Source organism: Quercus robur, chromosome 2 (genome assembly GCF_932294415.1).
Source record: "Quercus robur chromosome 2, dhQueRobu3.1, whole genome shotgun sequence".
Lineage (NCBI taxonomy): Eukaryota > Viridiplantae > Streptophyta > Magnoliopsida > Fagales > Fagaceae > Quercus > Quercus robur.
The window spans coordinates 1,750,343-1,775,594 of record NC_065535.1 but is presented as its reverse complement, the minus strand read 5'-3'; the positions used below and the strand labels follow the sequence as shown (position 1 = coordinate 1,775,594).

The window sequence follows — 25,252 nt, the reverse complement described above, 5'->3', positions numbered from 1 at the left end:
GGGGCATTGATTTTCACACACTTCTTATTGTATATTGTTTGTACTCATTACCCATTTCATGTTTTAAATATGGATATCAATAAATAAAAAATGTGAAAACCATGTGTGAAATTATGGACGTAAATCACACAATGTGTTTGGAATCTACATCAACAACTGTGAAGTGTGAGAGAACAATTACCGCCCAAGAAATTACAATGTCATAGGAGAAGGAAAGAGTTGCACTTTTTCCAATTGGATACATGTTTATGAAATTACAAATGGTAGTCTTGGATATTGATATAACACAATCATAATCACTAGGTTGTAATGCATTCATATGGAAACATTTACTAATTAAGTGAATGTGTACATTATCTTGACTTTTGCACTGAGTATTATAAATGAGTTACTCAATATCAAAATAAGAAAAATAAAATGGAAACTTAGTGCAAAATTAGACTTTAATGAGAAGATAATTTGGATTTGATTTAGATTTTGATTGTACTTCAACTTTTCGATATATTACATATGATTAATCAGCACAAGAAATTTGTTATATTAACCATTCCCTTCTACTAGCCATTACAAGTCCTTAAGGACAAATATAATTTCTACCAGGCCCTCCATAAAAAAATTCAGGATCTTCAATGTAATTGCCAACATACATAACATCGTAGCAGTTGTACTCATCCGTATAAGTTTCTACCCAATCTGGGAACTTCAAGGTTGGAGAATTGTCATGAATTCGCATTCGTGTTATGCAGCGTGAATTGCACAGATAAGGAAGAGGAAAGTTTCCATTTCCCATAGCTGTTGCAGTGTGTGGAGCATGTTGAAGTTTGGAGCTGTATACTTCACCTCCCCAATCCACAGTTTCTACGTGAAAGCTTAAAGATTTGAATAAATCAGGTGGCCAATAACCAATGTTGATTTTCTCTCCATATTGCACCCACCAGTTGCCTGTGTTGGGATCCTAAAGTCAAAAGCAATTGTTAAAATATTTGTTAAATGATTAAATTCAACGATTCTTCATAATTTAAGCTTTTGGCACAATTAGTAATTTAATTATCATGGTATATAAGAGCATGTAGTCATGAATTTGAGTTACATTTCCACTCAATTTAAGGAACACATTTCAATTGGTATGTTAATTCTAATAGAAATTAATATCGATCAAGTGTTTAAATCAATATTATACTATTAGCTTAAACTTTTGAAATCGAATGGTAATATATCATGATAACAAAACATGGTTAAAAATCTTAGATGTTAGGCCCCTACTTATATTAAGTGAGAGTTTGAGCCCATGCATGAGAGAAGTGTTAGAAGATTGGTTAAGATTAAATTCACCATATTTCCCATCAAACTTTTGGGATCAAGTTGTAATTTACCAAATTTTGAAAGTGAATTACATTCATTTGCTAACCTTAAATATGTAAATGGTTATTTGATATGGGAGTCCACCAGGTAATGAAATTGGATATATTGCTGTGCCAAGAGCAATTATATCACTGGTTTGAACAAAACCAGGACAAGTGAGATCGAAGCAACCTGTTGTCTTTGAAGCATCAGCCTATTATTGCACACAGAAAAGAAGTATAAATTGAAAGAAAATTCCTTCAGAAATATATCATTTCAAATTTATAGAGCTTCATGTTATTTTAACTTATGGTTGTTGTACGTTTACCGTCCAATATAAGAATAAATGAGTCTGTCTGTCCCCATATACGCTCGGATTTTACCTGAAAAAGTAAAATACTTATAGATTAAAATTATGGATACCATAAATTTATTGCATAAAATTCAGATGTTTGTATATTATATTGTTGATATGACACCGATCACATTTATTTGTTGTTAGGTTATGGTTAGTTCTCAAATGATAATTGCTTTAACATTTTCCAGATATATAAAGATTCACATGTGACATGGTAATTTGTATAATACAACTATATATGTAGCATTTGTGTAGTTAGTCATAGCAATGAAAGATGCTCTAGAAATTTAAGGTGTTTATGCTAATTACCGCCCATCCAGATTCAATGCTTTCAAAATTATAGTAAGGGCCATTGGAGAGACAAATTTGAGAAGTACTGTACTCATCGTCAGCCTCAACGTTAGGATTCCAAACTTTGATATCTCCTTTAGCTCCTGAGTAGCTATAACCTTCTGTAATCAATACTGCCTTCTGATTCACATAATATGCTGAGTGAGAAAAGAATAGGAGCAAAAATAAAAAGTATTAGAATAAAAATAGGTCAGTGTTTATTACACAACTTGTTGCACACTTTTACACACGGGAAAATTGCACTGAAATCGTGACATGAAGTCACGCTTTCCAAGCTTAAAATCCTGATTTCAGGTTAGGATTTCAATGCAATTTTTAAGTGTGTAAAGATGTGTGCAACAAGGTGTATGTGTGAAACAAGTATTTCCCATAAACTATTTTTAAGTGAGGCTCATTAAGTGATTCATTTGTTGAAAGTTTGAATTCTGACTGTCGCTTGACTGAGCAACTTGATGCGAAAAGCTCGGTTTCTTCCTTCCATAGTGTTCGATTGAATAAGCTTTAAGTAGGTCATTTTTTCGAATCCTTCGAACTGGGATTGTGCCCTTAGGACAACTTCCACTTTTCTGCCATAGTTGATAAGTCATAGTCATGGAAGAGTGCTTTTCATCCCATTTTGTTCTTGTTTTAGTCTCAATTGGATCATAGCTGGGTGTCATCTGATATAAGAAGTAAAGAATTAAAGATTTTGAGTGTAAACAATAGTGTATAATCTTAATGTGACAATATCATCTAAATCAAAGCTAGAAAAGAATAAGAGATTTATATAAATATAGAAAGAAAAAATTGGCAGACCTGGATGGTGTGATTCATTAAAGCGGGATGATCAAAAGCTGCCTGCTTGTAAATGTCAATGCAATCAATAATATCTCCATCTGCACTCTACATGCACTAGTTTAATTAAGAACAATATCATCTCAATTTCAACTTCTTCTCTCTATTACTTTCATTTCATGCTCAAGATTTTAATTTTAGTAATTTAATAGTGTCCAGACTGTCGTGTTATTTAAAATTAAATGACATGACATTTAGTATCCCTTTATATTGTCAAATTTAATCTAAACTATGAAATGGATCAAATTGAAATTAAATATATTTTCAATGACTCCACATAAGATTAATGCTAGGAATATTACAAATTAAAATAATAGCTTTACTTTCCTTCCACTTAAATGCTGGTTGTGAGTTTACTTCTTTTTGTTTTCATGTTTCCTCTTTCTTACTTGCATGATGCATATTTTGAAACAATAAATAAAGCAAACATATTCCAAAGTGGCCCTCTGTTTTTTTTTAAACACTATTAAGGTCATAGTATGCTTCTGGAAGCACTTCTCAACTAGTCTGGCTAAGAATTTAAGAGAGACTTCACCAAAGGAAGGAAGATTTAACAAGAAAAAGTGTATACCTTTATACTTTTTAATGCATGCCTTCTCAGGTGGTTTATTTTCCTTTCAACTTCCAAAACCTTCTGCTTAGAAAATGTTTTACCCTCCACCACTCGAGAACAAATGAGAGCCACTCCCAAAAAAAAGACCATGCCTTTGAATCCCAAACCATGAGAAAAACTTGTTCTCATTTTTACCTATCTCTGCAATAAATTTCTAACGTAAAATATGATTTGAACTTTAGAAGCACACTGTGGTATTATGCTAATGGGAAAAAGATGATATATATCCAGTATCCATGCACAAAGTTTGCATGATTCACCTTCCAACCATCAAATTTTCATTTACATATTCCAATTTCAAAATACAACATTAATTTAAGAAGAAGATATGAATGAATCCGCAATGGCCTTAGATATTGTAGTTGTTTGTATCAAATCATTATTTTTAAAGGCTTACACGTGACACAAGCAGGGTCCAATGCGTGTCTAGGCCTTACAAAGGAACCTAAAGCACGTTTAGCATGTAGTAAATGATGTAAAAACTAACAACCATATCTCATGTTTAATAATAAAAGATTTTACTAGTTGAGCTAACTGAAATCCACATAATAAACTCTCTTTTGATCAAGGAAAAATATCATATTAAAAACAACGATTCAACATGACTAGACCTATCCATGGGTCGGTCTGGGTCGGGTTTGTGCCCAACCCAGAACCGACCCGACCATGTCGAGTCTCCAACATCCAGACCCGCTGCCGACCGTAAGATGAGTCAGTTTGGGCTACTCAGATATTGAGTACGAATTGGTCGGTGGTCGGTCGAACTCAAGGAAGACGAAAAATGCCGAAATCAGGTCGGAATTGGTCGAAATCTGCTAGATCTGGCTGAAACATGGCCGGATCAAGCAAGATTTCTAAAGGTACTCACTAAATCTTGAAGAGGTCTCACAAGATCTCAACGGATCTATCGAGAAATGATTGAAAATCCTCATACCTAAGAAAATCGGTGAGTGTTTCTGATATATAGGCGGTCAGATCGATTGGAATCGGATTTTGAAGAGCAGACCCGTCAACCGACTCGCCGGTCTCGGTTTCTGGAGGTTGAGACCCGTTGCCGATCGTCATCAGTGTCGGGTCGGTTGATTTCGGGTACGGATCAGACGGTTTGCCTTGGGTTGGTTGGGTACAGGTTTCGGTGGACAACCCTAAACATGACTTAGAATCAAAATTTTATAATTTTTCTTTTTGTTTCCAAATAGTCAACACTTCATATGTTATGTCCACAATTTCTTCAACTTGCATATAGATAGAAGCATCAAGTTGATACAATTAGAAATTTTAAAAGCTAAATTGTACCTATTTACATTTGAAAACCCATTTTTTTAGATAGTAAAATTAAACCTTTAATACATTTTGGTGACCAACACTTTTTTTCTTTTTCTATTTTTTGGGTAGTATAAGGAAAATCTCAAGCCCTATTATTCTTATTATTATTATTATTTTCAATGACAAGGGATCCAAATTTAGATTCTCCTAAAATTAAAAATAAAGAATGTCATTGAAGAAGAAAACTCTTTGTAAATTAAGATTCGAATAATAACAAGATGTTAAAAATAGAGAATGTCATTGAAGAAGAAAACTCTTTGTAAATCAAGATTTGAATAATAACACAATGTTATTGAGTCTATTAACACCCTCTATAATATTTGGTATTTGGGGTTTGAACCCTTTGTCTATCAATCTGCCTACAGACACAACCAAAATTTCACTACATATTTGGGTGTAAATTTGTGATTAAATTACAACACTTACATTAAGTTAATTTAGATGCATCCAATCATAAAATGACACCTAAGCATGTTATAGATTTGAGTGTATATAGGCGCGTCACTACGAATTTCTCTTTATCAAACAACAAATGAGGGCTCTTTACAAACCCCAAGTTGTATGCATGGGCTAGGCTCTGAAATTTAAGTAAAAGCCCAATCCAAAGTGCTCTATTCATGTGCTGCCCATCAAAATAAAAGCCCAAATCTCCATCCACTTTCATAACAGAACCATTCAGTAATCAGTATAAAGTAACAAAATCCGGAGCAGAGAGAGAGAGAGAGCTTGAAAATACTAAAATATGTTGTTGCTAAGATTTGAACTCTAATACTAACTTATTAAATGAGATAGATTCATTAAATTAAATACGTATTTTCATTGACTTTTGAAAATTAGAAAATGAAAACAACATTTTACATGTTTTCTATCCTTGTTACATTACAGTGCCTATTACAGTCTACCAAATATGCCTTAATTCTTAATAAAATGTTGCACAATTTTCAATCGTATTAATTCTATCCTTCAAAAGTTACTAACTTTCATATAGGTACATTTGCCAAAATTAAGTTACTTAATACTCAATGTATACCACTGCGCAGCGGTGGTTACTTTACAAGTATAGATGCTTATAGGGTGTGGAGGGCAAGAGCCGGGGTTTAAGTCTCCAGAAGGGAGCTTCACACACATATACACTTAGATTATGCTATAGTAGAAATTCTATCTTGTAATAAAATAAAAAAAAAACTTAATGCATTAAATGGTGTTCTCTTAAAAAAATTTAATACTCAATGTATTAAATGGTCTTCTCTTAAAAAAAATAAATTTTCTAAAACATGCCAAACATGATAGGATGTAGGGAATTCGCATCCTGTGCCTCAAGGTCTTTGTCCCCGTCCCTGCTCCTCCACTCAACAAATGACACGTGTCTATATATATATATATATATATATATTATTTTGAGTTAACGTCTCTTTAAGATTTAAATCCCGTTAACGTCTCTTTGCTATATGGCTCTGATTAACCAAGAATCAAAATATCCAAATTCACGACGGAAACAACTAGCTGGAGCTGAAAGAAAAGCGCAAGAGGTGTGAAAAGGCTTTGCACGTGATCAGATCAGACATTCACAACCAAGGGCTGAATAAAAAAAAAAAAAAAAAAAAGAGCCATGTGATTGTGACGTCTTTTTTATTACTTTTTTTATTTTTGCTTTTAAGTTTTGACTGGAACGTTTGATCTCCTCTGACTAACGTTACCACTAGTGGGCGAGTAAGTATAGTACCTGAATTAATTCTACAACTTTACAGTATTGTGACTCGTGAGTGAGTGATGGAATTATAGACTCACATATACCAGTATTTTATTTGCATCACTTACAATATGCCACACAGGCAAGTTATGGCAAAAGTAATAGAAATTTTTGTGGCACTAGACTTGCTCCTAGTTGGCTAACTAATCGGAAACTAATCCTACTCAGAGATGTTAGTGTGTTAAGAGTAGAAAACAATAAGGGTATGTTTGGTATGTTATAATAGTTCCTGTAATGGAATAATTATTTATGTGTAATAGCAATTCAGTCATTTGGTTGCGTGGATTCCAGTTAGCTCAATTAGTAAAGTTTTTAATGGTTGAATAAGAAATTTGGGGTTCAATCTCGGCTTACACCAAAAATCGATTGGTATTTTGGTCTAATAATAAAAGAGCTATCATCAGGAACGAACGTCATAGATTGAAACTCTCTAAAAAAAAAAAAAAATCACTTGGTTGCATATTTATTACATGGATTAGTTATTATATTGAAATAACTATTCTTTAAATTGAAAATAACTATTCCTTTTTAAAATGAATGTAATTGTTATTTCTTGGTGCATATAATAAGTTTTAAAATTAATATATTTCCAAAAATATAAAGTTTCCTTATACATCATATTTTACAAGCTTTCCATATCCATATGTAACAACCAAACTTATGGATAATAATAGTTATTCCATTACAATATCTTTTATTCTTAGAAAGAAAGATTACTATTCTTAATGTAATCTACATTTAGTGTACCAAACGAATCCTAAGTAGACGCGCATGTCTTCTATTGAGTGGTGGAGCAAGGACTGGGATAGAGACCTTGAGACAAAAGATGCACATTCGTTTTGATAATATTTTGAAGGTTGAGTCTTGGGACTCTTCAATGGTAACTTTTCAATAATGCATTTTCAATTGTGCCTTTTCATAGTCTATTTATCTATTAATATTAAGTTATTTACGGCATCTTCTCAAAAAAAAAAAAAAAAAAAAAAAAAAAAAAAAAAACTAAACAAAATACCCAAAGTTTGGAATTCTCCTTAATTGTTACTTGTACAATTCAATATTTGTTGTATCAAAAACACAATTGATGAGAAACTTGATAGCAAACTCTTTTTTTTTTTAGATACAATAAAATTTCAACATATAATGTCTGCTTTATAATGAATGTTTCTATTATCAAGCTAAAACATTAATCATTTTTTGGTGTAGATGGGGTTCGAACCTTAGATCTTTTATTTGATGAAATGAAACTTTATTGGTTTAGCTAATTGGAACATACACAAACTCTTTTCTGAACAAGGACACTTGAGTTGGAAAAAAAAATTATTTTTTATTTTAACTGTTAACCACATCAATATTTTCTATCTATCACTTAACTGCAAGGATCAATTTGACACAATATCAAAAAAAATTAGGGACTAAAATAATACATTTAAAACATTTGGAACCAAATTAACACATAGCGAAAAGATTGGAAACTAATTTGAAACTTACCCCTTTTTTTCTCAAATGCTAAGATGAAATGCCAAAAATTGCTTAATGCCACACAATTACACAATTGAGGATATAATTATCCACACCTTTTGTGTGGAAGGCATCAGCTAAGTTATTGATGTGTTATTGCTAGAAAATGTTGGCATCAACATATATATCTTGTTGCTCTCATGGACAATAATGACTTCGACCAGGACCTCCAAATAATAACGTAGGCTCAAATGCAAGACTCTTTTGGTAATTAAGAGCACTGTAGCAATAGGGTTCCTCGGAATCAGTATGTACCCATTCAGGGTACTTCAATTGGAGAGAATAATCCAAGATTCTAAGTTTATTAATGTAACAAGCTGCTCCCAACAAAGCAGATGCATGATCTCCACTCCCCATGGCTGTTGTAGTGTGGGGTTTCACTCCCTTCACGTTTTTGCTATAAACATCCCCTCCCCATTGAACTAATATGGCTTTCTGTTGCATATATGTTAGGATTTCGAACGGCCAATACCCTATCACATCGTCTCCAAATATTAGCCACCATCTTCTCTGATTTGGATCCTAAAACAAAAACATTGGATTTTAAACAAACCATTACATATCATTATTTACTCAAAGAGAAAAGGAAAAAAAATGGTATATTTATGTATAAGAATTGTACACACAAGTCGAGCACAAATCTTTTTCATAATTCCCTTCATTTATGTGATCAAATCTTTTTTTTTTTTTTTTTCCTTTTTGATAATTCAATAGGTGGGGTAGGTTTTGTGTTGGAAATACCGAAATACCAAAAAGTGTCATTTAAAATATAAAACTCTTGGCTTTATTTGATCATATCTATTGAACTATTCTTCTCTCTCTCTATATATAAATAGAACTATAAAGTTTAGAGAGAGAGAGAGAGATTCATTCATATATTTTACCATGTTAATTTGGATGTCGACCTCATATTGGTCTCCCCATCTTTGTGACGTAGGTTGAATAGCTGAACCTAATCCGATCTCTTGGCTAGTTTGTACAAATCCAGAGCAAATGAGGTTAATGCAGCCTGTCTTCTGATACGAATCCAGCTAAGCAAAAAAGTAAAAAAGAATAAAAGAATAAATTAAAATATATTGTTAACTAATTAATATTTGTTTCCAGAGGAAAACTAAGATTGTTAGTGTAAACTCACAATTGTTTTTTGGATAAATTTGATAGTTATAATTGGGGAGGGGGATTTGATTTTGGAATTCTTCATTAAAAATACCACAGGGTACCAATTGAGCTACATGAATCTTTATGAAAACTCACACATAAAGTGTCAAAAATATAATTGAGATTGCAATTTCCCCTCTTTGGCTTAGCAAAAATGTACTTACAGTCCATCGTATAAATACTCGAGGTTGTGCATCACTGAATAACTTTGGGTTGACCTAGAAAAAGAGAAAACAATATTATCAAATTTTGAGGTTAAAAAAATGTGACTAATACCATGTGCATTAAATATGTACTAGAAAATGGGGTCAATGTTTTGTTTAATGAACCAACCATCCAGCCTGCTTCAATACTTTCAAAACTATCTCCAGGGCCACTTTTAAGCCAAATTTGAGCAGTAGTGTATTCATCGGGCGATTGAACTCTTGGATTCCATATATTTATATTTCCTCTAGCACCAACGTAACTATATCCCAATGTAATAAGATATGAAGTCTGGTTCACAAGCATCACAAAAAAAAAAAATTCAGCATAATTTTAAAAAATGACAAATTTCAACATGAACATATTTATTAACTAATTGCAAGATTTCAATTATTTAAAATAAAAAAAAATTGTAATTTAAAAAAAAAAAAAAAACATGAAATCTTTTGGAACAAACTTGCATGTTGGATTCTTTCTTCACTGAAAATTTTTATTAACTGATTGTAAGATTTCAATTATTAAAAAAGTTATAAATATTTTGAAACAAACTTGCATGTCGAATACTTTCTTTTTCCATTTTTTTTTTATGGCAACATTAGAATAGATACTGTGACAAAATCTTTTTAGGCAATCGGGAAGACACCTTTACAAAATAATACATATTTTTCCGAGATAATATCTTCCATAGAAAACCTTTATAAAAATTCAAAATCATTCGTTGATGTGTTTGCATGCATCTTTAAATCTACTCACACACATATTAATAGTCAAATTCAAGTTACACCTAGTCTATAAATCTTGTTAATATTACAACACTCAATAACTTTTTTTTATGTATAACTATTTCATCTATGAAATGTTAAAAAAAAAAATTAACCTTAAAATTATAAACTAAATATCTATGACAATAAATAATATCTAATCAAAATGTATTATAAAAAAAAAAGTGCAATCTAATTGTGTTGAGCTCATGTTCATTAGGCATTAGCACAAAGCTAGTGCACAGAACTATATATGATGTCTATGGCAAAAAAAGAAAAAGAAAAAGAATATATATATATATATATATATATATATATATATATAGTTATATATATAGGCTCTTATAAATTATAATTACCGAGTGGTCGGGTAAAGGAAAGACGTTGACTTCTGTGCCATTGTTACGGTATACAAAATGACTACTTTGGTTATTTGTTGTGTTTGCAACAAAAGAAGACCGTGGGCCTTCCCTTCCAAAGTGCTCGATGGAGGCAGCCCTCAATAATTCTTTCCTCGTAATTCTGCGAATGGGAATGGTTCCCTTTGGACAACTTCCACTTTTGTGCCAAATTTGCGATAGAACTCGTTGGGATGACTCGTTTTTAGCAGCTGTAGTAGTGTCAGATGGAAAATTAATACTCGGTCTCATCTGCAAATTACATGAAACATTGTATTATAAGTTCTTTTACAACCACACATTTTATTACAACTTGTTGAAATGATTGATTTTGAACGGTGAATCATTAGAATGGTAAGTATGCATGTGAGCTTAGTTAAGTATTGAAGAAAATCAAAGAAAGTAAAGTGAATAATATGTATAATTGAGTCAAATTCAAGAAGTGCATTGAAGGAATTAATAATTTTAGATGCCCTAGAGTTTCTCTTATAACTTCACTAATAAGTTCATTTTGTTGCATCACACACACATATAAGTATATTTTGAATAAATAATCTAACATGAAGAGAGAATAAGGTTATGAAAGAAAATGCACCTCAATTTTATGGTTCTTTAATGCAGGATGATCAAAAGCATGTTGCTTGTAGATGTCAACACAATCGATAATATCTCCATCTTCACTCTATAAGAAGTAAGAACCACAAATACTTAGCAACCCCCTTTTTTAAATTAAAAGATAGAAAGCTTTATTCAAAATTGAAGCACATCATTTACCAATAAGGCAACAAAAAAGTAAATGAAAAATTTCTAAGGCAATGCTTAACATACTTGGTTAATAGCATTAGAATCCTTTTCATTTAAAATGGATCCAATTATGATTTGGATTAAATATTACAAATTTAATGGTGTATCTTATGCTATGCCATTTAAAAATTTTAAATGATGTGAAATTATATACACTATTAGATCAAGGAAATATAATCTTAATAATAACAAAAATTTCTCGATAATGAAAACTAGCATTGATGCAATCTCATACATAAAACTTTAATCAACAAGACGACTTTCAATCTGCATTTTGTTACTTCAGTGCTATATTTGACTTTTATAGCATTTCATGGCTAATTATATATGATAGTTATACAAACTATACGGTTAGAAAAAGATAAATTTTATAGGCATTTTGGCCCATTGATGTTTTCCGCCCTAGATGTAATGGCCTATTGACATTTATAATCTATGCCACAATCCACATTTTACCATGAGGTATGAATTGCTTCAGGTTACAATCTCTAATTTATGAAAAAAAAAATTGTATGGATAAGATATTTCAATGTGACAAAGCCACATGGGTATATCCCTGAATGAGATTTTTCCTATGGAGGATTTCAATTTTATATGTCATAGTGTTCAAATGGCATGGTTTTGAAGGAAATTTGTGAAATGGAGGCAAAGAATTGGGTTCGACCAAATCTTGGCATAGATTAGAAATTAAGGAAATTTATGGAACTATCCCAAGTAATTTTCTTTTGGCCAAAACCTATGTGAGAGAGTGAGGTTAGACATATAATTTAGGGCATGTTTGGTACATTAAAGGGAGATTACGATATGAATATTTATCTTTTTTATTATTATTATTATAAATAATATTAATCTTTATTATTGGGAATAAAATATGTCGTAGAATTCCTATTCATAGTTCATACTTTTGGTTGTAAAATTAGTTGTACATGTGGAAATATTTTAAAAGATGATGCATATGGAAATGTTGTATTTTTTAAAATATATTAATTAAAAAATTGTTACACCACTAAGGAATAACTCTCTTTAGAGAGTGATAAATACTCCTCAATTTATGTAATAGCTAATCCTAAGTCATAATTATTCATTGTAATGAAGATGCAACTAAATAACTGAATAGCCATTACACAAGAATTACCATTCTATCATGAGATCTAATTACTGCATAGCAAACATGCCCTAAATGTTTATAATAGGTATGTAGAATAGAAACATAGGCATTGACACGCCATGACACGAGACACAAAAATTCTTGAAAAATAATAGTATGAGACAGTGGGAATATCACAATTAATTAATATGTATCGTTAGATAGTTCTATTACCATAACTTTTGAGTGATTCTTGTTATTTTGTCTTTATATTAGAACCTCATTCCCTTTTTATTGTATGTCTATGTGTGATTGTTTCTATAAAAAGCTCAATTTTAGACATTAATAGGCCTATTTTATGGTTATTTTAAGTTTAAAATAAATAATAATTATCCAATTATTTAGAAATAAAATCAAAATTTAGATATAATTTTCCTCCTACATACAACATGAACATGCATGTAGGAGTTTCCCTTGACGTGTCGAACAAAGACACAGAGAAAATTTCAAAGTGTCTATGCTCCTTTTTTTTTTTTTTTGGTTGATAATTACAACACAATTTCAACCCATGACATATATAATATATTCTGTGATGATTTCTCTTAATCATCAAGCCAAGACACCAATTGATTTTTGGTGTCTTTGCTTCTTTGCATAGGAGGATAGTGGAAAGTTTAGTAGAAAAAAAAATTTACCTTAATACTCTTGATTGCTGGCTTATTGAGAAGCTTCAATTTTCTATTGACTTCTGATGTAATTTTTCTAACTTTACCTTCTACATCTACACTGCTTAAAACAAGCAAAGCTATCACAAACAAAAGCCTTAGAGTAATTCTTTTCTCCATACTCTCTCTTTCTTTGTCTCTCTCAAACAAAAACACTACACATATGGAGTCTAGCAAGAAACCATAAGAGATTTATAAGTCAGTTTGGCTTAGAGAAGGAAAACATTAATTCTTAATGAAATGTTGCATAGTTTTCGATGATATTCTATCCTTCTAAAGCTTCCATTTTTCCATATGGGTTCCTTTGGCAAATTTTGATCTAAGATAGAATTTAACTCTAGTCTAATCTAAGTGTATACGTATGTAAAGCTCTCTTCTGAAGACTTAAACTTCGACCCTTGCTAAATTAAGTTACTTATTAAGATTGACAATGCATTAAATGACATGCTCTTAAAATACTGAATTTTTTTAAAGGATTTTATTAATGGGTGCTTTTAGAGCAATTGTTAATAGAAAATTTTAGGAAAGTTTTGACATAGTTTTTATAGGAAATATAAAAATTCAGCAAAAAAATTAATTGCTTTATCATTTTCCCATTAAATATTTTTTAAAATAGTTTCTAACTAATACCCTTAAGGCATTTGTTAACTTTTTTTCCTTTTCTAAACATACCAAACAAAATGGGATGGAGGGACTAAGAGTATATTTTGGCCTTTAATAATGCATTAAATGCATATTTATCACTGCTTTTAGGGTTTTCATTAACAAAAGCCAAATAATAAATACTCAATTTCATTTGGCAAACAATTAATGATAGTTTTATGATATTATGAATCTAGGATTTCATTAACAAAATCCAAATAATAAATACTCCTCAATCTAATTTGGTAATCAATTGATGATAGTTTTGTGATATTAGAAATCTAGGATCCTATACGCTCTATTACATAAACTAATGTGCCACCAATCATAAATATATAAATTGAACATTCATTTATTATATCATCGAAATGACACCAATCACATTTATTATCATGATAGTTTGTAACTCATTTGTAATACTAAAATTGATTGCAGTTCTTTTAGGCTTTTAGCATTTTTCTTGTCACTATGCTTTTAATTAAGGAAATTCCAAATTAGGAGAGTTATATTTTCGCTTTGGGTTTTGGAAACTGAGGTTGCAATTTTTTTTTTTTTAATTGATAGTTACAACTTACAACAACGGAGGGGAGGAGATTTGAATCTTGAATATTTTCTACAAAAATACTAGGAGGTATTAATTAAACTACAAGGCTCTTGGCACAAATTTAGGCTGCATTCTAAAAACACTAGTTTAGGAATTAAAAAAGGGGCATTGATTTTCACACACTTCTTATTGTATATTGTTTGTACTCATCACCCATTTCATGTTTTAAATATGGATATCAATAAATAAAAAATGTGAAAATCATGTGTGAAATTATGGACTTAAATCACACAATGTGTTTGGAGTCTACATCAACATGTGTGAAGTGTGAGAGAACAATTACCGCCCAAAAAATTAAAATGTGGTAGGAGAAGGAAAGAGTTGCACTTTTTCCAATTAAATGCATGTTTATGAAATTACAAATGGTAGTCTTGGATATTGATATAACACAATCATAATCGCTAGGTTGTAATGCATTCATATGGAAACATTTACTAATTAAGTGAATGTGTACATTATCTTGACTTTTGCACTGAGTATTATAAATGAGTTACTCAGTATCAAAATTAAGAAAAATAGAATGGACGCTTAGTGCAAAATTAAACTTTAATGAGAAGCTAATTTGGATTTGATTTAGATTTTGATTGTACTTCAACTTCGATATATTACATATGATTAATCAGCACAAGAAATTTGTTATATTAACCATTCCCTTCTACTAGTCATTACAAGTCCTTAAGGACAAATATAATTTCTACCAGGCCCTCCATAAAAAAATTCAGGATCTTCAATGTAATCTCCAACATACATAACATCATAGCAATTGTACTCATCCGTATAAGTTTCTACCCAATCTGGGAACTTCAAGGTTGGAGAATTGTCATGAATTCGCATTCGTGTTATGCAGCCTGAATTGCACAGATAAGGAAGAGGAAAGTTTCCATTTCCCATAGCTGTTGCAGTGTGTGGAGCATGTTGCAATTTGGAGCTGTATACTTCACCTCCCCAATCCACAGTTTCTGCGTGAAAGCTTAAAGATTTGAATAAATCAGGTGGCCAATAACCAATGTTGATTTTCTCTCCATATTGCACCCACCAGTTGCCTGTGCTGGGATCCTAAAGTCAAAAGCAATCGTTAGAATATTTGTTAAATGATTAAATTCAACGATTCTTCATAATTTAAGCTTTTGGCGCAATTAGTAATTTAATTATCATGGTATATAAGAGCATGTAGTCATGAATTTGAGTTACGTTTCCACTCAATTTATGGAACACATTTCAATTGGTATGTTAATTCTAATAGAATTAATATCGATCAAGTGTTTAAATTAATATTATACTATTAACTTAAACTTTTGAAATCAAATGGTAATATATCATGATAACAAAACATGGTTAAAAATCTTAGATGTTAGGCCCCTACTTATATTAAGTGGGAGTTTAAGCCCATGCATGAGAGAAGTGTTAGAAGATTGGTTAAGATTAAATTCACTATATTTCCCATCAAACTTTTGGAATCAAGTTGTAATTTACCAAATTTTGAAAGTGAATTACATTCATTTGCTAACCTTAAATATGTAAATGGTTATTTGATATGGGAGTCCACCAGGCAATGAAATTGGATATATTGCTGCGCCAAGAGCAATTATATCACTGGTTTGAACAAAACCAGGACAAGTGAGATCAAAGCAACCTGTTGTCTTTGAAGCATCAGCCTATTATTGCACACAGAAAAGAAGTATAAATTGAAAGAAAATTCCTTCAAAAATATATCATTTCAAATTTACAGAGCTTCATGTTATTTTAACTTATGGTTGCTGTACGTTTACCGTCCAATATACGAATAAACGAGTCTGTCTGTCCCCATATATACTCGGATTTACCTGAAAAGGTAAAATACTTATAGATTAAAGTTGTGGATACCATAAATTTATTGCATAAAATTCAAATGTTTGTATATTATATTGTTGATATGACACCAATCACATTTATTTGTTGTTAAGTTATGGTCAATTCTCAAATGATAATTGCTTTAACATTTTCCAGATATATAAAGATTCACGTGTGACATGGTAATTTGTATAATACAACTATATATGTAGCATTAGTGTAGTTAGTCATAGCAATGAAAGATGCTCTAGAAATTTAAAGTGTTTATGCTAATTACCGCCCATCCAGATTCAATGCTTTCAAAATTATAGTAAGGGCCATTGGAGAGACAAATTTGAGAAGTACTGTACTCATCGTCAGCCTCAACGTTAGGATTCCAAACTTTGATATCTCCTTTAGCTCCTGAGTAGCTATAACCTTCTGTAATCAATACTGCCTTCTGATTCACATAATATGCTGAGTGAGAAAAGCAAAGGAGCAAAAATAAAAAGTAGTAGAATAAAAATAGGTCAATGTTTATTACACAACTTGTTGCACACTTTTACACACGAGAAAATTGCACTGAAATCGTGACATGAAGTCACGCTTTCCAAGCTCAAAATCCTCACTTCAGGTCAGGATTTCAATGCAAATTTCAAGTGTGTAAAGATGTGTGCAACAAGGTGTATGTGTGAAACAAGTATTTCCCACAAACAATTTTTAAGTGAGGCTCACTGAGTGATTCATTTGTTGAAAGTTTGAATTCTGACTGTCGCTTGACTGAGCAACTTGATGCGAAAAGCTTGGTTTCTTCCTTCCATAGTGTTCAACTGAATAAGCTTTAAGTAGGTCATTTTTTCGAATCCTTCGAACTGGGATTGTGCCCTTGGGACAACTTCCACTTTTTTGCCATAGTTGTGAAGTCACGGTCATGGAAGAGTGCTTTTCATCCCATTTTGTTCTTGTTTTAGTCTCGGTTGGATCATAGCTGGGTGTCATCTGATATAACAAGTAAAGAATTAAAGACTTTGAGTGTAAACAATAGTGTATAATCTTAATGTGACAATATCATCTAAATCAAAGCTAGAAAAGAGTAAGAGATTTATATAAATATAGAAAGAAAAAATTGGTATACCTGGATGGTGTGATTCATTAAAGCGGGATGATCAAAAGCTGGCTGCTTGTAAATGTCAATGCAATCAATAATATCTCCATCTGCACTCTACATGCACTAGTTTAATTAAGAACAATATCATCTCAATTTCAACCTCTTCTCTCTATTACTTTCATTTCATGCTCAAGATTTTAATTTTAGTAATTTAATAGTGTCCAGACTGTCATGTTATTTAAAATTAAATGACATGACATTTAGTATCCCTTTATATTGTCAAATTTAATCTAAACTATGAAATAGATCAAATTGAAATTAAATATATTTTCAATGACTCCACATAAGATTAATGCTAGGAATATTACAAATTAAAATAATAGCTTTACTTTCCTTCCACTTAAATGGTTGTGAATTTAGTTCTTTTTGTTTTCATGTTTTCTCTTTCTTACTTGCATGATTCATATTTTGAAACAATAAATAAAGCGAACATATTCCAAAGTGGCCCTCTGTTTTTTTTAAACACTATTAAGGTCATAGAATGCTTCTAGAAGCACTTCTCAACTAGTCTGTCTATGAACTTAAGAGAGACTTCACCAAAGGAAGGAAGATTTAACAAGAAAAAGTGTATACCTTTATACTTTTTAATGCATGCCTTCTCAGGTGGTTTATTTTCCTTTCAACTTCCAAAACCTTTTGCTTAGAAAATGTTTTACCCTCCACCACTCGAGAACAAATGAGAGCCACTCCCAAAAAAAAGACCATGCCTTTGAATCCCAAACCATGAGAAAAACTTGTTCTCATTTTTATCTATCTCTGCAATAAACTTCTAACGTAAAATATGATTTGAACTTTAGAAGCACATTGTGGTATTATGCTAATGGGAAAAAGATGATATATATATCCAGTATCCATGCACAAAGTTTGCATGATTCACCTTCCAACCATCAAATTTTCATTTACATCTTCCAATTTCAAAATACAACATTAATATTAGAAGAAGATTTGAATGAATCCTCAATGGCCTTAGATATTGTAGGTGTTTGTATCAAATCATTATTTTTAAAGGCTTACACATGACACAAGCAGGGTCCAATGCGTTAGGCATTACAAAAGAACCTGAAGCACGTTTAGCATGTAGTAAATGACGTAAAAACTAACAACCATATCTCATGTTTAATAATAAGAGATTTTACTAGTTGAGTTAATTGAAATCCACATAATAAACTCTCTTTTGATCAAGGAAAAATATCATATTAAAAACAACGATTCAACATGAGTCATGACTTAGAATCAAAATTTTATAATTTTTCTTTTTGTTCCTAAATAGTCAACACTTCATATGTTATGTCCACAATTTCTTCAACTTGCATATAGATAGAAGCATCAAGTTGATACAATTAGAAATTTTAAAAGCTAAATTGTACCTATTTACATTTGAAAACCCATTTTTTTAGATAGTAAAATTAAACCTTTAATACATTTTGGTGACCAACTTTTTTTTTCTTTTTCTATTTTTTGGGTAGTATAAGGATAATCTTAAGGCCTATTATTCTTCTTATTATTATTTTCAATGACAAGGGATCCAAATTCAAATTCTCCTAAAATTAAAAATAAAGAATGTCATTGAAGAAGAAAACTCTTTGTAAATTAAGATTCGAATAATAACAAGATGTTAAAAATAGAGAATGTCATTGAAGAAGAAAACTCTTTGTAAATCAAGATTTGAATAATAACACAATGTTATTGAGTCTATTGGCACCTTCTATAATATTTGGTATTTGGGGTTTGAACCCTTTATCTATCAATTTGCCTACAGACACAACCAAAATTTCACTACATATTTGGGTGTAAATTTGTGATTAAATTACAACACTTACATAAAGTAAATTTAGATGCATCCAATTATAAAATGACACTTAAGCATGTTATAGATTTGAGTGTATTTAGGCGCGTCTCTACGAGTTTCTCTTTATCAAACAACAAATAAAGGCTCTTTACAAACCCCAAGTTGTATGCATGGGCTAGGCTCTAGAATGAAAGTGAAAGCCCAATCCAAAGTGCTCTATTCATGTGCTGCCCGTCAAAACAAAAGCCCAAATCTCCAGCCACTTTCATAACAGAACCATTCAGTAATCAGTATAAAGTAACAAAATCCGGAGCAGAGAGAGAGAGAGAGAGAGAGAGAGCTTGAAATTGACGCCCAATCCAAAAATGGTGAACTACCTTCTGAAGATCACTGCGGAGCTTGAGAATCTCACAAACCTTCAGCCCCAAGGTGGCTGTGACGACCCAAACTTCTCTTACCTCTTTAAGGTCTTCTTCAATTTCTTTGGGATTTTAGTCTTGACTAGTTTTACTTTTAATCGTCCAATATCTTCATTGTGTTAATTCTTTCACTTCAAATGCACAAATTATGGTTACAAATATGTACTCTGATGGACTTTAGCTTTTGACAATTGACAATTGACAATCATAGATTTTAGTTTAGCTTGTAACTCACAATTGCCTTCTTGTTGGGTTCAAAGTGTAAATTCAGCCAATCACATTAGGCTCATGTTTTCTTTTTCCTTAATATTCATAACCTTGTAAAGCTATTGTTGTCATTTTTATGAATTCCATAGTCATTTACATTATTTCATTAGTATGGGTTTTTATTTTTTTATCATTCCATAAATATAAAACTATTATGTTAATATGAGATCATTGTAAAATGCTACTCATACATATGGCCGACCTTGATCAGTTTGTCGAGTCTCCATAGCTGACTCCAAAGTTTTGGGACTAGAGATTGTTTGTTGTTGTTGTAATTAACTGCTACTCAAATCCATACATAGTGTTCATCAGTTGCAAACTTACGCAACGCATTCGTTATGGTGAATCAGCTTGTAATGTGTGTCTTCTTGTTATCTTATTATCAATAGTCAGCTAGTGTTTGTTATGTCAATATATGATCTACATTTATCCCTCATTTTTTTTTTTAATGGCAAGCACTATGGTGGCTTACAGAAGCTAATAATAGAGTTAACCTCGGGTGGGTAAAATCACTAAAATGCTACTTTTTAAACCACAGGTATGTGAGGTCCAAACGGGCTATACCATAGGTGGTTAATCACTAATTGACATTATCCCATTTTTTTCTTTGCTGGGTTTCTTTGATTTCTTGTTTCAAACTTATGCATGTATGCATGGGGAGAAAATATGAATGTGGGTTTATATGTGTGCATTGTTCTGTTTATGTGATGTTTGTGATGCTGTTTGGCTTAAATTAGTTGGATCTAGACCTGTTGTGGTTTTCTGTTTCATGAGTAATTCTTGCATTCCTTAATTATCACTATCTTCCTAAAAGATTATTATGAAGCTTTTTTTTTTTTTAATATTTTTAAATTTTTGTAGGTGAAATGTGGGAGGTGCGGAGAGGTGAGCCAGAAAGAAACTTGTGTGACCTTGAGTGAAACTGTTGCTCTCCCAGCTGGCAAGGCAACAACTAATCTCATGCAGAAGGTTATCTCTCATCCTCAATCCACGATATGTTCTTCTAAATAATTTTTGGATTATATTGTAAAAGGTTTTATTGCAATACTTAGCCCAGATGCTCACCGATTGCTTGCCAATTATAGGAAAGGGAAGAAAAATGAAAAAATTCTAGCTCTATAATGTTTTTCTCTTTTAACAATTTTTAATTTGAAAGAAATAATGTACTCAGTTCATGGGATTTTTTCGTATTCTTTGTGTCTTATATGATGATAATATTAATTTTCTAAGCCTTGATTTTCTTTTTTCTTTGGTTCTCATACCCCTTTAGAGTTCATATTTTTGGGCTCATTTAGTCTAGGCCTATAGGATTAATTCTGTGAAAGCTCTGATGGTCTGTCTCTATTTCATCTTTCAATCTTATAAAACATCAATCTTTTTGTTTAATTATGTGGGTTTGTGAGTGTTGGGGTGTTATTTTGTCTTTGTTGATATAATGACCACACATTGGAGGAGGAATCAAATCAATTTGATTTCCATGCATAAATGTGGGGGAGAATCATAGTCTTGTTTCCATCACCAGCCTCTGTTGAGTCTGTTCACATGTCATGGTGCCAGTGGCTCTTTGATATGTTCTCCTCTTGTATCACATAATCTCTCTCCTCACATTTTTCTCCCTTTCCTGCTTAAATTTTGAAATCACTCTTGTACGATGTACTCTATCTCTAAGTCTGGAAGATAACTTTTTCACAGACCTCACATATCAGGTCATGGAATAATAACCCATTTGCCTATAAATATTAATAACTTTCTATTCATTGAAGGATGACAACAGGTGCTTCATGGGGCTCAGACCCTTTGCCGATTAGATAGAAAGATAAGCTGCATGTGGCTCAATGAGCTTTTAAAGACTCTAGTTTTTTCCCCTTCTTAGCAGCCTCTATATTTTACCTTTTTCCTCCTGTCTTCTTTATTTTTACTAGCCTTACTTGGTATGATCAACTTTGTCTAAGAGCTGGTATATATTGAATCAACTTGGTACAATTAACTTGCGCTTGTGTCATGTCATAAGATAAGATTTTTATTGCATAGCTTAGTGGCTATATTGTTTGCTTTTAATGCATTGCTTCAAATTGTTATTAGCTTTTTCTTCCATTTCTGTTTGATTATCAAGCAGTTGTCTTCTGGTGCTGGAATATTTTAGTGACTTTTTCTCTCCCTACAGTGCAAGTTTTGTGGGAGGGATGGAACTATAACAATGATCCCTGGTCAAGGTAAACCACTGACTGACGAAGCAAGTCAAGCTGGGAAGTATGCCCCCTTGATGCAGTTTGACTGCAGGGGTTATGAGCCTCTGGAATATGTATTTTGCAGTGGATGGAAGGCTGAATCTGTAAGTTTCAGTCACCCTTTTTTCTCTTACTTAGCCATTCTATTGCATCATTTATAGAGTCCTTGCCATTTTGCAAATAATTCTTTAGGCGACTTTGTGTTCCTCGTACATGAAGTAGTCTCTATATAATAAAATCATTCTTACTAATCAAAAAGAAAAAAAGAATTAAGAATATTTTGGTTTAGATAAGGCTGGTAAATGCTTTGTTGTTGAACATTAAAGTAGACCTTGTAGGGGGTGAATATTCCCTTGCATTGATTCTGGCTTTCTAACAAAATTTTCATTAGACTTACTTGCCTTGTTTCCGTTTGGCTGTTATGTTGAGCATTTTATTATTTGAGTTTCTATGTAATTAGGAAGCATAACTTGAGTGTTCTTTTTTTTTTATTTCTTTTTTTGGCCGCCAGGGGGGGGGGGGGGGGGGAAGGGGCGCTATAGTGATTTTAGCTGGTTCCAAGAGATTTGCACTTCGCATTATTCACTTTTTTGGATTTCTGGTCCAAACTTTTATGCATAATTCTGTTAAATTTATTAATGGCTATATTGTTTCGGGATGGAAACCTGTTTTTCTCTCAAATTTTCATAAACTGCTTCCCAAATTTCTTCCACTTTTGAATTAGTTTGCATATCTATAAGTTGACTTCTTAAATGTAGCTTATTTTGATTAAGGTTTTGAGTTTTAATGTCTTAGAACTTTCCTTATGTTCTCATATTACACATTCCAGATTTGTGGAATTGTTTACTGAAAAAGTCACAAATGGATAAGAAACCAAAAATTACACTAAAAAGTCACTCCATGCATTTATAAATACACTTCGTTGTATGCAATAAAATTTATTTTGATGAATTCCCTTAAACCATTTTTGGGCTCGTTCTCAGATAATGTCAATTATGCATTTGAATATTTGATGATCTTGCTAATGAATTTTACCCCTTGAGAATTTGCCAGTCTGATGCTGGTTCTTTTGGCCATTATGCAAAATCACAGGTGGCCTGTTATGCCCCAATTCTACTCCCCCTCCCCCACAACCTGAAACACAGTGGGAAAAGAAAGAAGGAAAAATAGAACTAAAGCAAAAAATAAGAGATTGAATAACTTTGAAATCAGATCTATCAAAAAAAAAAAGAATAACTTTGAAATCAGGAGAATGTTACTCATTAGAACGGTCTACTGAGCAACACTTTAATGAAACTTTGAAATTCCAAAAGGAAAAGGGTTTCCAACATCGCACAATGTTAAAGTGGGTGATCTTCAAAGGCCATTTGGAAATGTCTAGTTCAAGTTTTCAATCAATTAAACTAGAACTAGACATGCAACCAAGCTGGTCCTAGACTTCGGCATTTACCAGAAATAGCACTGCTTGGCAATCTAGTGTCGCCCAGTTTTCAATATACTGTTGTTGTATATTCCATCCTGTGTTATGTCTTTGCATCTTTGATTCTGCACTAACGTTGGATGGCTGTATGAGTATATCTTATTTCAATTTTCGATTACTAAATGATTTCTGCTGTGATCAAACTGCACTTACCTCATTGGATGGCTTTATCAGTATCTTGCCTCTTTTTTTTTACTTGCATAAGTGGGGGAGGGGGGATTTGAACCCAGGTTCTCCCACGGAGTAGATTGAGCAGTGCCACTAAGCCACAAGGCTCTTGGCAATTTTGCACGCCACAAAGAAATCTTGATTATTCTTATAGACTTTTAAAATTTAAAACTACCTGATCCATTTTTTTCTTTGTTTATGTCAACTTACTGCCCCTATTCATTTTGTAGATTGAAGGGACTAAATTTGATGACATCGACTTGTCAGCAGGGGAGTTTTCAGAATATGATGAGAAGGGAGAGTGCCCAGTTATGATTTCCAATCTCCGTTCAACTTTTGATGTAGTGAAGTAGAGAGTAGTACTCTAATGTTCACATTTTGTCATGGTACATATAATTGTTCTTGTCTGGATGATGTGGAAGCATTTGGATGCTAAACACGAAGTAGCAATGAATCTATATCCGCAACTGGCTTGATGTGAGTTGAACTTGGATTTGTTCATAAATTTACTGGTTAGGGCTATTAACTGATTGTGAATTAATCACCCCATATGGTCATGGTTTTGGAGGCAGTGAATGTGTTCCGATGTTGTATTGTTTAACTTGTGCACATGGTTACGTTCAGCAGGTGGCATCCACGTGATTTAGATTGGTGATGGTAGGGGACCAGGGGTTAACTAGAGTAATGGATTTCTTTACAAAACATATAAATGCCTAAATTGTTGAGATTTGAGAATGGCCCTGGCCACATTCCCAACTAAAAACGCTATGTTTGTCAAGAAACTGTTTGTAGTTGAAAAAAAAAAAAAAAAAAAAAAAGAGGAGAAAAAAAGAGAGCCTTAAAAAGAGCTTTAAGGATTAGGTATTAGATTGATATGCTATGATTTTGAGGTCCGAATAAGAGTATTAATTGCCTTCATAACGTGCCATGTTTGTTACTCATGTATTAAACAATGAAGTTTGACCAAAATGGGTGCTTTTCTCTTAAAAGCATGATATAAAATTAAGACAAATGATGGGACACGAAGTAAATGCCTCCCGAGACTTTCAAATTCAAGTAACCAACAAAAATGTTGAATAAGCAACATAGTTTTTGTTAGAAAATTCCAAAAGCCTTTGGTTTGTTGGTTGATCATTCGCATAAGCTCTCTCATAAAAAATGTCATTTTGACAAATCAAAAACCTACTTTATCATTTTAGCACATCATTTTACAATATACTATTTATCAGATATTTTATTCTTCAATTCTATACATTAAAATAACATATCCAATACATTAAAATAATCTTAAAAAAAACTTTTACAAATATATATATATATATATATATATATATATACATACACACACACAAAATCCTCCACTATCCACACCCACAAATCAACCGCCACAGCCCACAACCACTGACCACCCCCACAAAATCAACCACCTACCACAATCAGCCTCTACACA

General features: G+C 32.0%; 3 protein-coding genes across 3 annotated transcripts; 1 reads left to right on the top strand and 2 right to left on the bottom strand.

Moving 5' to 3' along the window:
• Positions 1-574: 574 nt before the first annotated feature.
• On the bottom strand, positions 575-13,348 carry LOC126716170 (uncharacterized). Its single transcript, XM_050417201.1, has 13 exons — positions 13,199-13,348; positions 11,208-11,294; positions 10,745-10,864; positions 9,583-9,747; positions 9,414-9,467; positions 8,976-9,122; positions 8,347-8,613; positions 2,846-2,932; positions 2,584-2,709; positions 2,007-2,170; positions 1,670-1,721; positions 1,409-1,555; positions 575-955 (listed from the first exon to the last, which is right to left on the bottom strand). The coding sequence occupies exons 1-13, from the start codon at positions 13,346-13,348 to the stop codon at positions 575-577; spliced, it is 1,947 nt and encodes a 648-aa protein (XP_050273158.1).
• A 1,801-nt stretch (positions 13,349-15,149) lies between these two features.
• On the bottom strand, positions 15,150-18,195 carry LOC126716169 (uncharacterized). Its single transcript, XM_050417199.1, has 7 exons — positions 18,025-18,195; positions 17,419-17,505; positions 17,157-17,282; positions 16,582-16,743; positions 16,244-16,297; positions 15,983-16,129; positions 15,150-15,530 (listed from the first exon to the last, which is right to left on the bottom strand). Exons 1-7 carry the CDS (start codon positions 18,193-18,195, stop codon positions 15,150-15,152), a joined length of 1,128 nt encoding a protein of 375 aa, XP_050273156.1.
• Positions 18,196-19,529: 1,334 nt separating this feature from the next.
• Positions 19,530-24,373, top strand: LOC126708851 (uncharacterized). The gene is made up of 4 exons (XM_050408827.1): positions 19,530-19,707; positions 20,788-20,895; positions 22,091-22,258; positions 24,033-24,373. The coding sequence occupies exons 1-4, from the start codon at positions 19,606-19,608 to the stop codon at positions 24,153-24,155; spliced, it is 501 nt and encodes a 166-aa protein (XP_050264784.1). The 5' UTR covers positions 19,530-19,605; the 3' UTR covers positions 24,156-24,373.
• The last annotated feature ends 879 nt before the right edge of the window (positions 24,374-25,252 follow it).

What these genes read in the sequence shown, in the direction of transcription:
- LOC126716170 (XM_050417201.1), bottom strand. Translation starts at nt 13,348, where the DNA reads ATGGAGAAAAGAATTACTCTAAGGCTTTTGTTTGTGATAGCTTTGCTT. An exon ending in CAGCAATCAAGAGTATTAAG is followed by an intron (nt 11,295 to 13,198) that starts GTAAATTTTTTT and finishes TACTTCTTATAG; the next exon opens with AGTGAAGATGGAGATATTAT. An exon ending in TAATGAATCACACCATCCAG is followed by an intron (nt 2,710 to 2,845) that starts GTCTGCCAATTT and finishes TTCTTATATCAG; the next exon opens with ATGACACCCAGCTATGATCC.
- LOC126716169 (XM_050417199.1), bottom strand. Translation starts at nt 18,195, where the DNA reads ATGAGAACAAGTTTTTCTCATGGTTTGGGATTCAAAGGCATGGTCTTT. An exon ending in GCATTGAATCTGGATGGGCG is followed by an intron (nt 16,298 to 16,581) that starts GTAATTAGCATA and finishes TTACCTTTTCAG; the next exon opens with GTAAATCCGAGTATATATGG. An exon ending in TAACCATTTACATATTTAAG is followed by an intron (nt 15,531 to 15,982) that starts GTTAGCAAATGA and finishes TTTTGACTTTAG; the next exon opens with GATCCCAGCACAGGCAACTG.
- LOC126708851 (XM_050408827.1), top strand. Translation starts at nt 19,606, where the DNA reads ATGGTGAACTACCTTCTGAAGATCACTGCGGAGCTTGAGAATCTCACA. An exon ending in CAACTAATCTCATGCAGAAG is followed by an intron (nt 20,896 to 22,090) that starts GTTATCTCTCAT and finishes CTCTCCCTACAG; the next exon opens with TGCAAGTTTTGTGGGAGGGA. An exon ending in GTGGATGGAAGGCTGAATCT is followed by an intron (nt 22,259 to 24,032) that starts GTAAGTTTCAGT and finishes TTCATTTTGTAG; the next exon opens with ATTGAAGGGACTAAATTTGA.